General features: G+C 39.2%; 2 protein-coding genes across 4 annotated transcripts; both read left to right on the top strand.

Annotated features, from left to right (window-relative positions):
* The first annotated feature begins 652 nt into the window (after positions 1-652).
* Positions 653-4,804, top strand: LOC120568781 (uncharacterized protein CXorf38-like). 2 transcript variants are annotated; one of them, XM_039816485.1, is made up of 6 exons: positions 653-872; positions 1,258-1,392; positions 3,201-3,323; positions 3,922-4,071; positions 4,160-4,354; positions 4,463-4,804. In XM_039816485.1, the coding sequence occupies exons 1-6, from the start codon at positions 756-758 to the stop codon at positions 4,571-4,573; spliced, it is 831 nt and encodes a 276-aa protein (XP_039672419.1). In that variant the 5' UTR covers positions 653-755; the 3' UTR covers positions 4,574-4,804. The 2 variants fall into 2 exon arrangements, with proteins under 2 accessions (XP_039672419.1, XP_039672418.1); XM_039816484.1 differs by having other exon boundaries at positions 655-959.
* A 1,191-nt stretch (positions 4,805-5,995) lies between these two features.
* On the top strand, positions 5,996-12,003 carry LOC120567607 (SH2 domain-containing protein 1A-like). 2 transcript variants are annotated; one of them, XM_039814515.1, is made up of 5 exons: positions 5,996-6,083; positions 7,344-7,518; positions 8,722-8,782; positions 8,866-9,013; positions 9,221-12,003. In XM_039814515.1, exons 1-5 carry the CDS (start codon positions 5,996-5,998, stop codon positions 9,265-9,267), a joined length of 519 nt encoding a protein of 172 aa, XP_039670449.1. In that variant the 3' UTR covers positions 9,268-12,003. The 2 variants fall into 2 exon arrangements, with proteins under 2 accessions (XP_039670449.1, XP_039670450.1); XM_039814516.1 differs by having other exon boundaries at positions 6,030-6,083; positions 7,312-7,518.
* Positions 12,004-12,934: the final 931 nt, after the last annotated feature.

The following is a 12,934-nucleotide window of genomic DNA, read 5'->3' as shown; positions in this document are numbered from 1 at the left end:
CTATAGATGATCTGACCTGCTTAGATGCTAGCAGCTAGAAGCCTCTAAAAACAAATCCAGAATTGTAGGCTTCATTCATAATTTAAATAAGCAGCTATAATATAGCCATGGACCGACCCTGTCACGTCAAACATTCATCCTCTTTTTACATGCAAAAACATTTCCTTTTTTAATTATTATCCACACTTCCACTACTTAATCAAGCTAGACTTCCTTTTTCAATCATGAGGCATCAGCTGCAGCGTTCATCAGCCAGCCTTGCCAGCCTTGCCAGCCTTTAATGTTTGCAGCCATATCAGCAAAAGAACTATATAATGGTTGGAATAATTATTATTTTTAGATCATTAATTGTGCATCTGTATGCAATAGAGAGGTTCCCTCTAACGCACCCACACTCCCAGCTCTACAGGACGCATAGAAAACTCATTAGCATTAGCGCCTGCAGTTTCCTGGGGGAGAGTCAAAATAGTTCAACACACTATGGTCATCCTGACAAAGTTGTTAGGCTAACCTTACAGCAGGTGCTTTGCCGCTTGGAGCTTCTCTCTGGGCCAAACAAGCCCTGTCAGCACCCCTGGCCTGGACGAGCAGTCCATAACAGCCCCATCCTAGTGTTTCTAAAGTAGACGGCGCCATCTTGTGGCCGCTCTGTTGCTAGCACCGAGAGGGTGGAGCTAAACATGAGGAGTTAGCCTGAACTTGTCCTCCTGCTTCTTTGTTATGTTTTTATATCGGGATCGGGAAGTAAGGCCGAAATGGTTGGCGAGGAGCTGGCGGTACGTCTCAACGACAAGGAGTATAAAAACTGGCTGAAAGCTGGACGGTGTCTTCTCATACTGAAGGATGGCCTGCATCCCTTCATAACCGACCACGTGAGAGCTTTCCACCGAGATCTGCTTAATCAAAACACTCTGCTACGGAAACCGTGTGTGACTTCTTGCAAACCCAGAGGGAATAGGGTTAGTCTCTAAACCCTGCTTAGTTGAGGTCATTTAATTCTTGTTATTCGTGAAACTCCTGTGGTATAGCGGCTAACTATAACTCAGTAATTATGAGTTAATTGCGACCAAAACTTCAATCGCTGTAATATTTTCTCTTATTCTCACAGTAACTTGCCTCACAGTAACTTGCTACATACGTCGTAAGCTAAGCTAAGTGTGTGTGTGTGTGTGTGTGTGTGTGTGTGTGTGTGTGTGTGTGTGTGTGTGTGTGTGTGTGTGTGTGTGTGTGCGCGCGCGCGCGCGCGTTTTTGAGTAGCTTTCCTCAGCATGCAGGGTGTGTTCCGAGTGGCAGACAGTGATCCTAAAACACCACAGACAGCCAGATTCCACAGTGAACTGGGACAACTGTTTCCCTCCCAACTGGAGAACAGACCACTGGGAACTGGCCAAGGTAGTCCACACACACACACACACACACACACACACACACACACACACACACACACACACGCAGTGGAATAGTTGTCATAAACAACACAAGCACAGTGAGCCCCTGGATTTCACAGGAAATAACCTTTATGGGTGCACAACACAGCAAAAGGCGAAGTTGCCAAAGCAAGCAGGTTTATCAAGTGGAATTGGTCTTGGTGCCAATCAGATAAAAATAAAAAGGCTATACACAAGAATATACAGTACATAAAAGACAATCACATAGACAATCATTCAAACCAATAAAAAGCTGTAAATTATGGAGCCGCTAATGCCTTTTTTGTTATCGATTAATCTGACGATGTTTTCTTATTTGTTTTGTCTATTTAAAAGATTTGAATGCATGGGACAGCTCAAAATTATTGATGTTGATTGCCTTTTTTTTTCTACCAGCAGTCCAAAACCCAAAACAATTAATTTAATATATATATTCAATTCAGTTTATTTTAGAAGGGTATAGTGCAAGTTAATAAAATGCATGTTTATACGTGGGTTAAAAATGCCAGAATTACCTAAAAGGCTATTTTTCATCTACATATGTATGACAAGGAAAGTATCAATTCCTAATGTTTGGGAAGCTTGAGCCAGTACATATTTGGCATATTTTCATGAAAAATGTATATAATGATTAGGCCTAAGTGATTATCAAAATAGTTGGTGATTTATTTTATGTTGATCAACTAGTGAAGTTATTGTTGAAGCTCTTATATTTATTGTCACAATAACCAGTAAACTCCCAATTCCTGGAGCACTAGGTCTTTGTATCACATATAAAAAGGACTGTATCTTGAGCTGACAGGACTTAGGGGCTCCTAATTTTTTGACATTTCATTCGCTGACAATGATGGTGCACTTCTACACGGCCACTCACCCGCTCCATCACCATCTGGTACGCTCCTGCCACTGCTAAGGACAAGGGCAGAGTGCAGCACATCATCCTCTCTGCTAAGAAGGTGATTGGCTGCAATCTGCCGTCTCTCCAGGACCTGTACGCCTCCAGGATACTGAGGCAGGCAGAAAAGATTGTGGCCGATCCCTTTCACCCCGGACAAAAAAAAATGTTTTAACCTCTCCCCTCTGGCAGAAGGTTGCGGTCCATCATGACCAAAACCTCACACCACAAAAACAATTTCTTCCGCTCTGCAGTCATCCTCATCAGCAAGGCCCCGGACCCCCACTGAGACAATGCTCTTAACCCCACCTCCACCCCTAGTCACTACATTTAGCATTAACCTACATCCTGGACTATACACTTGCCCATTCCACATACTATATATTTTTTGCACATTCTGCACCCATTCAGCCAAACATTTTCTTATTATGTTAAACAGCTATTTTGTATATCTTGTTTCTGTTTTTATTGTTTATTTCGTATTAATGTTCAATATGTTTGTCTATGTATGCACCAACCATCCAGGCAAAATTATTGTAAGTATTTACTATAAACTTTTTTCTGATTCTGACTAAACAATTGATCAATCAATAGAGAAAAAGATGGAAATAACCATGAGTTGCTTGCAGGCAGGAATATGTTAAAACAAGTAAAGCTTAATTTGGTCAAATTAACGTCTGTCGAGAACATTGTATCACCTAACTGAAGCATTTCTTGATTTATCAGAACAATATGACAGGCCGAAAAGTTCTCAAAGGATCTGGATATTCAACATAGATTCAAGTGAATGTGTGAGTCTAATGGATGTCGTTCTTTCTTTCTCTCTCTCTCTCTCTCTCTCTCTCTCTCTCTCTCTCTCTCTCTCTCTCTCTGTGTAGGCCTACATGCCACGGGGTCAGGGGAAGGTCAAGGGGGCAGATCAATGCGATGCCTCGGCTCTGCTCAACCTAATCAACTACTGTGATTGTTTCTGCTCTGTGGATCCAAAATTTGTGAGAGAGGTAAACAGTCATATTGTTTAAAAATGAGCATGCTATGCATTGTCACGTTGTGAAGTCAAGCCTTATATACCAGGGGGCAGAGGCATAAAACTTGTAGGTTCAAGACTAAAACTCTGTGTACACAGACTACAAGAGTCTTCACAAATGGCTTCAAAATGAAATGGATGTGAACACCAGAAAGTGGGGGCAGCAGAATTACCAAAAGCAGAAGAAAACACTGAGCACACAAGAGTCAATAAAGAAAAAGTCAACGATGCACATTGAATAGCATCATTTAAACTGCTAAGAGTGAAGCGCTCAAACGATCATGTGCACTCAGTATTCAACTCCCCACAAAAATAATAAGTTGCATGTTGGATTCAGTTTCCCACCTTATTTTTACTTATTGTTGAATGCATATGAAATATTTTGCATCAACAACTTAGCTTTGGAAAATATCAGTGACTTGGCCGCGAAGTAAAGATGGAGGAGTTTAATTACAAAACAAAGAGCTTTGTATTTGTTAGATTGGTCCAGAAAGTGATGTCATCATCGCTGGAGGTTATGTTTGTTTTGCTTTCCGACCTTTTCAAACGAATGTGTGCGTGTGTGATTCTAGGTGATCCGGTTCAGGAACGAGTTGATGCACTCTTATGAGTTCCGTGTGACGGATGAATGGATGAGGCAATACCAGACCACTGTGAAAAAGCTTGTGCGGCAGTTCAGACACGTACCACAGATGGCAAAAGTTGGCCAACAGATCGAGGAGGTGAGCGTGTTTGTCTGAGTGTGTGCCGCTGCTGCGTCCGTGTTGTTTTGTGTCACAGTTTGTCTTCATGTGCATTTTGTTTGTCCAGATGCTCAGCGTTGACTTGTCAATATGTGTCTCTGGTTTGGACCAAATGGATTCTACTACCCTGTATGGAATAGAGTGTGATTCTGTCAGCCAATGGGAGGCCAGCGCTGACTTAATCTGCCAATGGGAGGCTGAGTTGCTACAAGAGAGTCTGCAGGAGTTACTACATGCTGCTGATGATGATACAAAGACACCGGTGCGAATAACAAATATGTCCATGTGCACTTGCACACTTATAAATAATACATACACACATATATAAAAAGTCGTCCCATTACTTTAACCGACTCTGTCTCTTCCTTAGGACACTGAGCAGCTGAAGAGGCTGGGTGGTTTCCTGCAGACCAACAGAGACCTGAGTGAGAGGTTTTCTGAAGAGCTCCGAACCATCAACTCACTAGAGGCCGGAGAATAAACAGGAGAAAATGGTGAAAAAGACAACAAGGAGCATATTGCGCATGATGTCTTTATATTTACTATCTGAGTTCCTTGTATGTGTTAAAAAATGTACTTGGCAATAAAAAAAAACTTTCTGATTCTGAAATAAGTCAAAGTCAGAATTGAAGCAGATCAAGGGATTTGTGACAGATTGTGCACGTGTATAGTATGTCATTGAAAATGTAAATAAAAAATCTGACAAAACCCATTGACTTGTTCCTGATTGACTCACTGACCGATCTTTATTTTGGTCTTTAACTTAAAGTGTTCATATTATGCTCCTTTTCAGGTTCATAATTGTATTTAGAGGATATAGCATATATTTTTTTCATAAAATATTTTTGCCATACTGCACATTGCTGCAGCTCCTCTTTTCACCCTGTGTGTTGAGCTCTCTGTTTTAGCTACCGAGATAGGCATCGCACTTCTGTACCATCTTTGTGGGAGTCTCTGATGCGCAGTAGCTAGGTAAGAACTACTAGCCAGTCAGAAGCAGAGTATGAGGGCGTGCCACGCTAACAGCTAGGCGAGCATTATAACGTGTGTTACAAAGTGACGAGCGTTTGTCTCTGAAGTAAAGCCTGGACTACAATAGAGCTGGTTGGAGCAGTTTGTGAACAGTGTTTTCTGTTGGAGATGGTAAGTCCCTTTGGGGTGGACCTTGGGCTTTTTCACTGTATAACATGCACAAATAAAAGATATAACACAATAAAGGAAAGGGAAAAAGCACAATGTGAGCACTTTAACTTCAAATAATGATGAGAACCATATTAATAAAAAGTACCCAGGTGTTTATACAGCCAAAAAATTACGAATCAATCAAAAAAACATTGATAATGACCATAAATGTGTAGGCTGAAGACATAACTTATTACAACTCTCCCTCTCACAATGCAACAGAAACTTTATAAACTGCTGCAGTATAGACATTAAGTAAATGTTAATTATGCCTATACACATTCCTGACTTAGTAGAGTTAGCTTGTGAGGCTTTCATAAAATCATGTAATTTAGCCTTGCATCTTTCCAATAATAAACAGTGCTTCAGTGTCAAGTGTCTATCTTTGACATGGGCAACTAGTGGGGGCATTTATGTGTAAGCAGCATTTCAAAGTTGTAGCTGTGCTGGGTGGAGCTGCTTTTCCCTTCTTGGTATCCTGGGTAGCTTTTTTCTTATAATGTTATAATGTGTATGAATAATAGTGCATACAGTTGTATTAGCGGGCCTTTAAAAGGAGATGTAATTCCTCAACTTAGCACTGTATTTCTCCACCTCATTGTTGAGTCTGAAGGAAAGGCACTTGTGTGCAGCCACAATACCCAGCTGAGAAAACCACACCCTAGCTGGTGGCAGATTGATCGCTTTCTATTCGGTTACAATTTTTTTTCTGCCCAACATGATGGATGTCTGGACCCAGTTTGCCTGTGGTGCAAGTAGAGGTTTTAGAGGAAAAGGATCACTCAGTACGAACAATCTCGGGCAGAATGGTATGTCTAATTTTGATATTCAAATGTATGCAGACCAGAATTTTTGGACAACAGGGCAGGACCACATCATGTGGAAGAGACGCCCACCTGGCACCCCCAGCAATTCGGGCTATAGGGCCTACTTTAATTTCACCCTATATAATAGAGGAGGACCAGTATACTCTGTATACATTGTACTAGTCTGGTTCTGAGTTCCAGCAATGTTTTTTATAGCCTAGTTCTTTAAAGTGTTCTTTTTCTGTGAACTATAGGTTAAGATCAGCCTCCCAGGCTAATTTAAAATTATAGACTGTGTTGTAGGCCTATGTCTTTTGTTTTTAAATAGACCTCAAGTCTAACAATAAAGCAATAACCTAAGCAATGCACATGTTGCTTTTTCCGAAAAGGAAACCGCTCTATTTTATATTTATTATTGCTCTTCAATAAATCAAAAGTAGAACTTTATTAATCAATTGAATAGGCCTAAAATAATCGATAGCTGCAGCCCTAGTTTGAACTAATTATAACCATTAGATGATGTCGTATTCTGTTGAAGTTCTCGTTAGTTTTATCTTGTTAAAGAAGCTGAATAAGGACTTCATGTAACCACTTTAATAAGAAATGTGCTGTGAAATACTTCTTGTGTTTGAGTAAAAGCTCTGGAGACAGCACCAAATCAAATCTCAGCTATAGGTTGGATGTCTTTGTTTTTGTGCATGTGTGGGTGGGTGGATTGGTTGGTGGGGGGGGACGTTGCTTTATGCACGTATCTGTCTGCTAAAACTCATAAACCTCTGTCTTCTGACTTTATCATAAACCACTTTCACACAGCTTTTAAATCCTTTAAATCCGCTTTTCCTGCTTCACACCCTGATGGTGTAATAAAGTAAATGCCATCAGAGTCCAACAGACAATATTTCATCTTTCATCTTTCATCATTCAGGCTACATTGTGACAAAAACACAATACACACAGGGGTTATCAGAAAGGCAAAATTATGGAGCAGGACTGAGTAATTAGTTGTGTTGTGTGAGTGTTGTTTGTTTTGTGACCCCAAAAAAAAAAAGTCTGCTACTTTTACTTTTACTTTATTATTACTAAAAATATACGTTTCCATTCGAGAGATAAAAGACATTATTCTGGTTAGACACAGTGCACGAGGTGTGAGGTGCAGTTGCACGACAACAAAAAAAAAAGTGTGAAAAGCTTTTCCTGTCTCAGCGTTTCACACACTCATCTGCTGCTACAGTCTGCTGCACCCTCACCTCCTTAAACACACAGGGGTGCCAGTCTCAGAGGCAAACATGGAGAGGGAAGGGATGCTGGTCCGGTCTATTTACTACGGGAGAATTGGAAGCGGAGCCACAGAGAGGCTGCTGGAGAGGTTTGGACATGATGGCAGCTTTCTGCTGAGGGACAGTGAGACCGTGCAGGGGGCCTACTGTCTGTGTGTGAGGTGAGCTCTGAGAGTGGTTGTACAACAATTAGCGAAGTTCATGTACAGTATGTGACACCTTCATGAGTGTGTTGGGTCATTGTACAGTATTACAAGTACAATTACAAAATTTGAAAAATAAAACAATTTAAAGTAGAAATAACTGGAAATCCAAATCTACAGTATGTTCACTTTACTAAAGTAGAACGCTATAAACATGCACAACATACTGACCGTGGTGGAAGAACTACTCTTAGTAGTAGTAGATCTTTTACTTAGTAAAAGTAGCAACACCACAATAAAAACATACTGTTAATAGTAAAAGTCTTGCATTCAAAATCTAATGCTAAAACTATTATAAGAATTTAATTCCTGATTCATTACTGTCTGAGCAGCATCTGACTGTCTAAGCCGCATTACTGCAGCATCATCTGAACATGGTTATTTTAGCAACTATATGTACTGCTGGGTGGTTTGTTTCATAACAATATATATTTTATAAACTGATTATACCTGTACATTTGACGTATAAAATCTTGATCTGAAAAGTAACCAGTAGCTGTAGCTGTCAGATAAACAGAGTAGAGTAAAAAAAAAAAGTACAATACAACATAGTAATGGTAATAGTACAACATTCCCAACAAGTATAAAGTAGCATTAAATGGGCCTATTTAAGAATTTAAATAGGCCCTAGGGCCTATTTACCTCAAATTTGTACTCACGTATTACTTGAGTAAATGTATTCTATTACATTCCACCACTGTATACTGGGGACTCCTAGGACAAAACATTCTACAAGCTTTGTTTTCAAGTAGTTCAGCCATAATATTTTAAAGGTCTAGACAATAAGAATTACAGCCAGAAGTCATGACATTTTTTTGTATCTTCAAACTTTCTCAGTGCTTCAAAATGGGAGTAGACCAGACTTTGAAACATATTTACATAATGAATCCATATACAACATTTTTGAAAGACAAACAGAATTATAATAGGGAGTGAAAAATTAAGAAAAAAGACAATTGAGTTCCTAAAGAAAAGAAAAAGCCTATAATGTATCCTAACACCAGTGTGCCAAACACGTAACTGAAATAGTTCAGCCTCCGCCCCCAGATCCACATACAATCTCTCGTTGCATTTAATTATTACAACATGTGAGTACACAGTTTCAGATTTTACACATTCACAGCAAATCTCTTAAAATTCCTAAACTTGGTGTTTTTGCAGGAGAGCGCCGTTTGTGCACACCTACAGGATTGTACGCTCCGCTGAGGGCTGGTGTCTTCAGGTGGGTGAACATCTTCAAGAAGATTTGCACATATCCACACTCGCACACACAAGGATGATATTTATGGTTTGTGTGATATGCAGGATTTAGGAGTCAGACTGCGTCTGAGTTTTCGGAACCTGGAAACACTGATAGAGAGCTACAGAAGGGGTACAGGCTCAGATGTCGGTATAGCCCCCCTCACAAACCCACTGGACAAAACCCAGCTACAGTACACCAGCTTTGGACAAGGTATGAAAGACACACACACACACACACACACACACACACACGTACACACCATACTTGTTACACTACAGGTAAATATGGTCCATGGACTCACACAGGCACAAACACACACACACAGTGAGTTTTATTTATACTCTGAAATGTCCATCGTGGCTAATGGCTCATGTACTCGCTCAACTCTCAACACATTTTCAATGGTGTCCTCCACAGAGTTTATCTACATGGAAACGTGTAACAGCAGCAGCTCGGTCTATTGAATCCTGACAGAACGAAGCCATTAATCAGGTGGACAAACAAGATGGGAGTAACAGTACGTGGCACATCAAGGATCCGTGTACGGTCTGTCATAATTTTTGGCAGGGTTTTTCTTTCTTTTTTTAATCAATAATTGAGTCACTTTAGTATAAGTTTAAAACAAAAACTTCCCATTCGGTGTATTACATTTGACAAGATTATCAAAAAGAAGTCACTGTAGTGTATGCAAACCTTGTCAATTACAAGTACATATTTTACCACGTACTCCAGAGACCTTGAACTGTTTTTAAATTGCTGTTCGAGTGAGTGTGGGAAAAAAAAAAAAGAAGAAAGAAAAAAAAGATTCTGTGCAAATATATCACACACTATCTCTATTGCTGTGGTTTTATTTCGGAAGACCGATGTCCTTCGTATGTGGTCCGTCATTTTCTGTGTGAGGAAGGCTGTGTTTGCCTGTTAAAATACACAAATGGTTTCCAAACTAATGGCCTCAGTAATAAGTCTCTGGTCATCTGCGTGTATTATGATGTTTTGTGTGATAAAAGAAAAATGGTTTACATCGTTGTGGTGATGTATTGTAATTGTTTTTTTGTCTGCCGAACACACAGACAAAGAGTTTTTATGTTTCATTTCTGCTTGGGGAAGTCACCCTTGAGTACAGTAATCTATTTAATCTGTGTGGCTTGTCTGCATGCATTTTATCTTATCCGAAGCCACTGTGGCAGAACAGAGGGTGAAAGCAGCACAGGAAATGTGAAATGTGACTTTTTTTATTTTGCAACTCAAGGTTTTTCTCAGTCACTGGCGACATCCAACCTACAAGCCCATTTTCAGGTCTTATAATGAGCTCATACTGATCTTAATCTAGTGTAAAAAAGGAAGGAAAATGTGTGTTTGCTGTTCTCAACATATATGTCAATCTGCCAGACTGAAACACTGTTTTCTCCAAAGTTCCTCTGTGACATTTCCTCTTACCCACTGAACTGTGAACACTTACTTTGTAGCAGTCAAATTGTCAGATTTGCCACATTTTGAGCCTTCACTTACGGCAAACTTGAATCCGAGCTTAAATATTTTCAGTCTGAAGTATCTGCAAAGTGTTCCAGTAAACATATTTTGTGCACAATGCAGTCATAAAGCGAATAAACAACTTTGACCCATGACTGTGGCCTCAGAAAGTACCATTTGACTTGAACACACAATGATGTGGTTACTATCTGAGCGCTGCGGCAAGCTCTGCAGGGCTTCATCTTTACTTGCGTCAGAGGCTACATCTACACTGCTACATTTACGCCTCGTGTCCACATTACTGCAGCATTTAGGAGCCCATAAAACTGATCTTGGAAACACTGCCGCCCCCTTTTTTGGTTTAAAAACTCCAGGGTTGTTTTGTAGTGTGGAGGGGCACGAACGGAGACCTTTGGAAACGATGACGAACATCAGTCAGTCTTAGGTAGGCTTACAGACCTTTCAGTAACAGTCCAACCTCGTCGTCAGTCCAAGCAAATACATCTCTGGACTTACTTTTCACCATCGTGACCAACTTATACATTATTGATTTTCAGCCGCAGAGTAATATCAGACAACCTGCTTCCTGTTTGCATGTGCACGTGCATGCCCAGTAGAGCCCGGCCAATATTAGGCATTTTCCAAACTATCGGTATCGACATTTATAATGGCCAATAAATTAATATTTAAAAAATAAAAACGGACGAAACACCCTTCAACCATATTATGAGTGTTGGTGTTGAATAGTTTGTTCACCAGAGGGCGCTCTACCACGTCCCTGTTGGCAACACTCTTGATTTTTTTTTTGTTATTGTGTTTTTGTTCAAATGACTGTAAATTTCATATCTTAAGTTTGTATTTTTATACATTTTATTTATCAGAACTTTAATATATTTTGATGTTGCTCTGTTCTGTACAAGTTTATTTTCTGACAATATATCGGAATATAACATTTTTAAATCACCAAATATTTTGTATTAAAAATCCTTTATCGGTCGGGCTCTAATGCTCAGTGTATGCGAATGGTCGCTATATGATTGTCAGACGTGTTAATATGGAGGGAGATTAGTTCTGCTATGGAGCCTTTTTAAAACTCGTGTGGACGGAGATTGTGTTTGTCTTAAAATTATGCTTAAAAATTAAAACGTAGTAGTGTAGATGTAGCCAGAGACTGAGCTCACCACCACTACTACTACTGCTGCTGCTACTACTAAAGTTATCTTTTGCTTTGTCAATTGCTGTGTTTCTCTTCATTTTTGCCCCAAAATTTTACAAATAGACAGACGATAGATTATCGTCCGTCCCATGCCATGCTTAGCATCGTTAGAAAATAGAAAGTTCAAGCTATAAAATGAAACTTGAAGGCACCTTAACACAACAAAACCCATGAAGACAATGACATAAATCTATGTTCTTGTCAAAATATTTTACCATGGCTTATGTTATTTTAGCCCAAAACAGCAGATTAAGTTACTCACATGCCTTCTGTGGGTGAAAATAGCCTGACACAATTGTCTGAGCGTGGTATCCGCCATTTTAGTTCCACTTTTATCACATGTTCCATGCACTAACAAATGATTAGCTGGATATTTATCAATATCAATTGTGTTTATTGTGATTTCAATGTTTTCGGAAGCTTTATGTTATTTGTAACATGGCTATATGAAAATAAGTATTTTGTAGTTTGAAGTAAAAACTCTTCATGCAGTACAATACAATGTGAACTACAATGTTTTGTGTGTATTGATTTCCTTTCCGTTTTATTGGAACAAATATATTGGATACATAGTTCTTAAAGCTATTATGTAATAAAGTAAAACGCATATTTATATAAAGTGGCCTAATAGTTTATATTTGTTCTTGTTTCTTTGCATGTTTAAAGCTATAGTGCGTAGTTTTGGTCTCCCCCATGAGGAATTTTTGGTGATGACAACGAAAATGATTAAAAAAAACATGATGGTCTCTTCAGAAGAGGTTAATTATCTTCACTAGATTTGCTGCGTGTGGAAGTCACCAGACAACACTATTTTCTGAGCATAGCCATGGTGAGAAATACAGAGAGAGCTGATAATCTTAATTATCTTTGTATCAACTCATTTGACAATGGCTTAAATTAAACGGATGTTCATTAGCCTACTGTAATATAAAAAAGTTACACACTAAGGCTTGAACTTAAAATGCTTATTTTACACATGACTCCAGAATTATTATTTATTTAAATTTACTAATGATTTTTAGTAATGACTACTAATGTAAACTTGTTTTGTCTACTGCAACAATTTACTGCTCTGTGTTAATACAACTTAATCTGTTAAGTATCACCTTGTGTAAAAACTTAGATGGTTAAAGGCAATAGGCAAATTTGTAGTATAAGTCAACTAATTCGGAATTCTATTCCTGATTCATTTTGCATATTTTGTTTTAGTCGTTTTGTTTCAAGGGATAGGGCTATAATGCAAGATCTGGTTTGCTGTTATTTTAAAAAAACGCTTTAAACTTTTTATCCTTGTGCTTTATTTGCTCGATGGTGTTTTAAGCCCCCAACGTCTCATTCCAGGCAGCGCTGCGACCCTAACCCTAACCTTAACCATTGCCTAATCGACTTCATGGCAGCGCTGCGACCGTTGACTTCAAGGCAGACGTTGGGGGTCTTAAAACACA

The sequence above is a fragment of the Perca fluviatilis genome, chromosome 11 (genome assembly GCF_010015445.1).
Source record: "Perca fluviatilis chromosome 11, GENO_Pfluv_1.0, whole genome shotgun sequence".
Classification (NCBI taxonomy): Eukaryota; Metazoa; Chordata; class Actinopteri; order Perciformes; family Percidae; genus Perca; species Perca fluviatilis.
This window is presented reverse-complemented; position numbering and strand designations above follow the sequence as displayed.

Excerpts from the sequence above, each read along its gene's own strand:
- LOC120567607 (XM_039814515.1), top strand. The coding sequence starts at position 5,996 with ATGGATGTCTGGACCCAGTTTGCCTGTGGTGCAAGTAGAGGTTTTAGA. Across the intron at positions 6,084-7,343 it reads GAACAATCTCGGGCAGAATG|GGGTGCCAGTCTCAGAGGCA; the intron begins GTATGTCTAATT and ends TTAAACACACAG. Across the intron at positions 7,519-8,721 it reads GCCTACTGTCTGTGTGTGAG|GAGAGCGCCGTTTGTGCACA; the intron begins GTGAGCTCTGAG and ends GTGTTTTTGCAG.
- LOC120568781 (XM_039816484.1), top strand. The coding sequence starts at position 756 with ATGGTTGGCGAGGAGCTGGCGGTACGTCTCAACGACAAGGAGTATAAA. Across the intron at positions 3,324-3,921 it reads ATCCAAAATTTGTGAGAGAG|GTGATCCGGTTCAGGAACGA; the intron begins GTAAACAGTCAT and ends GTGTGATTCTAG. Across the intron at positions 4,355-4,462 it reads ATGATGATACAAAGACACCG|GACACTGAGCAGCTGAAGAG; the intron begins GTGCGAATAACA and ends TCTCTTCCTTAG.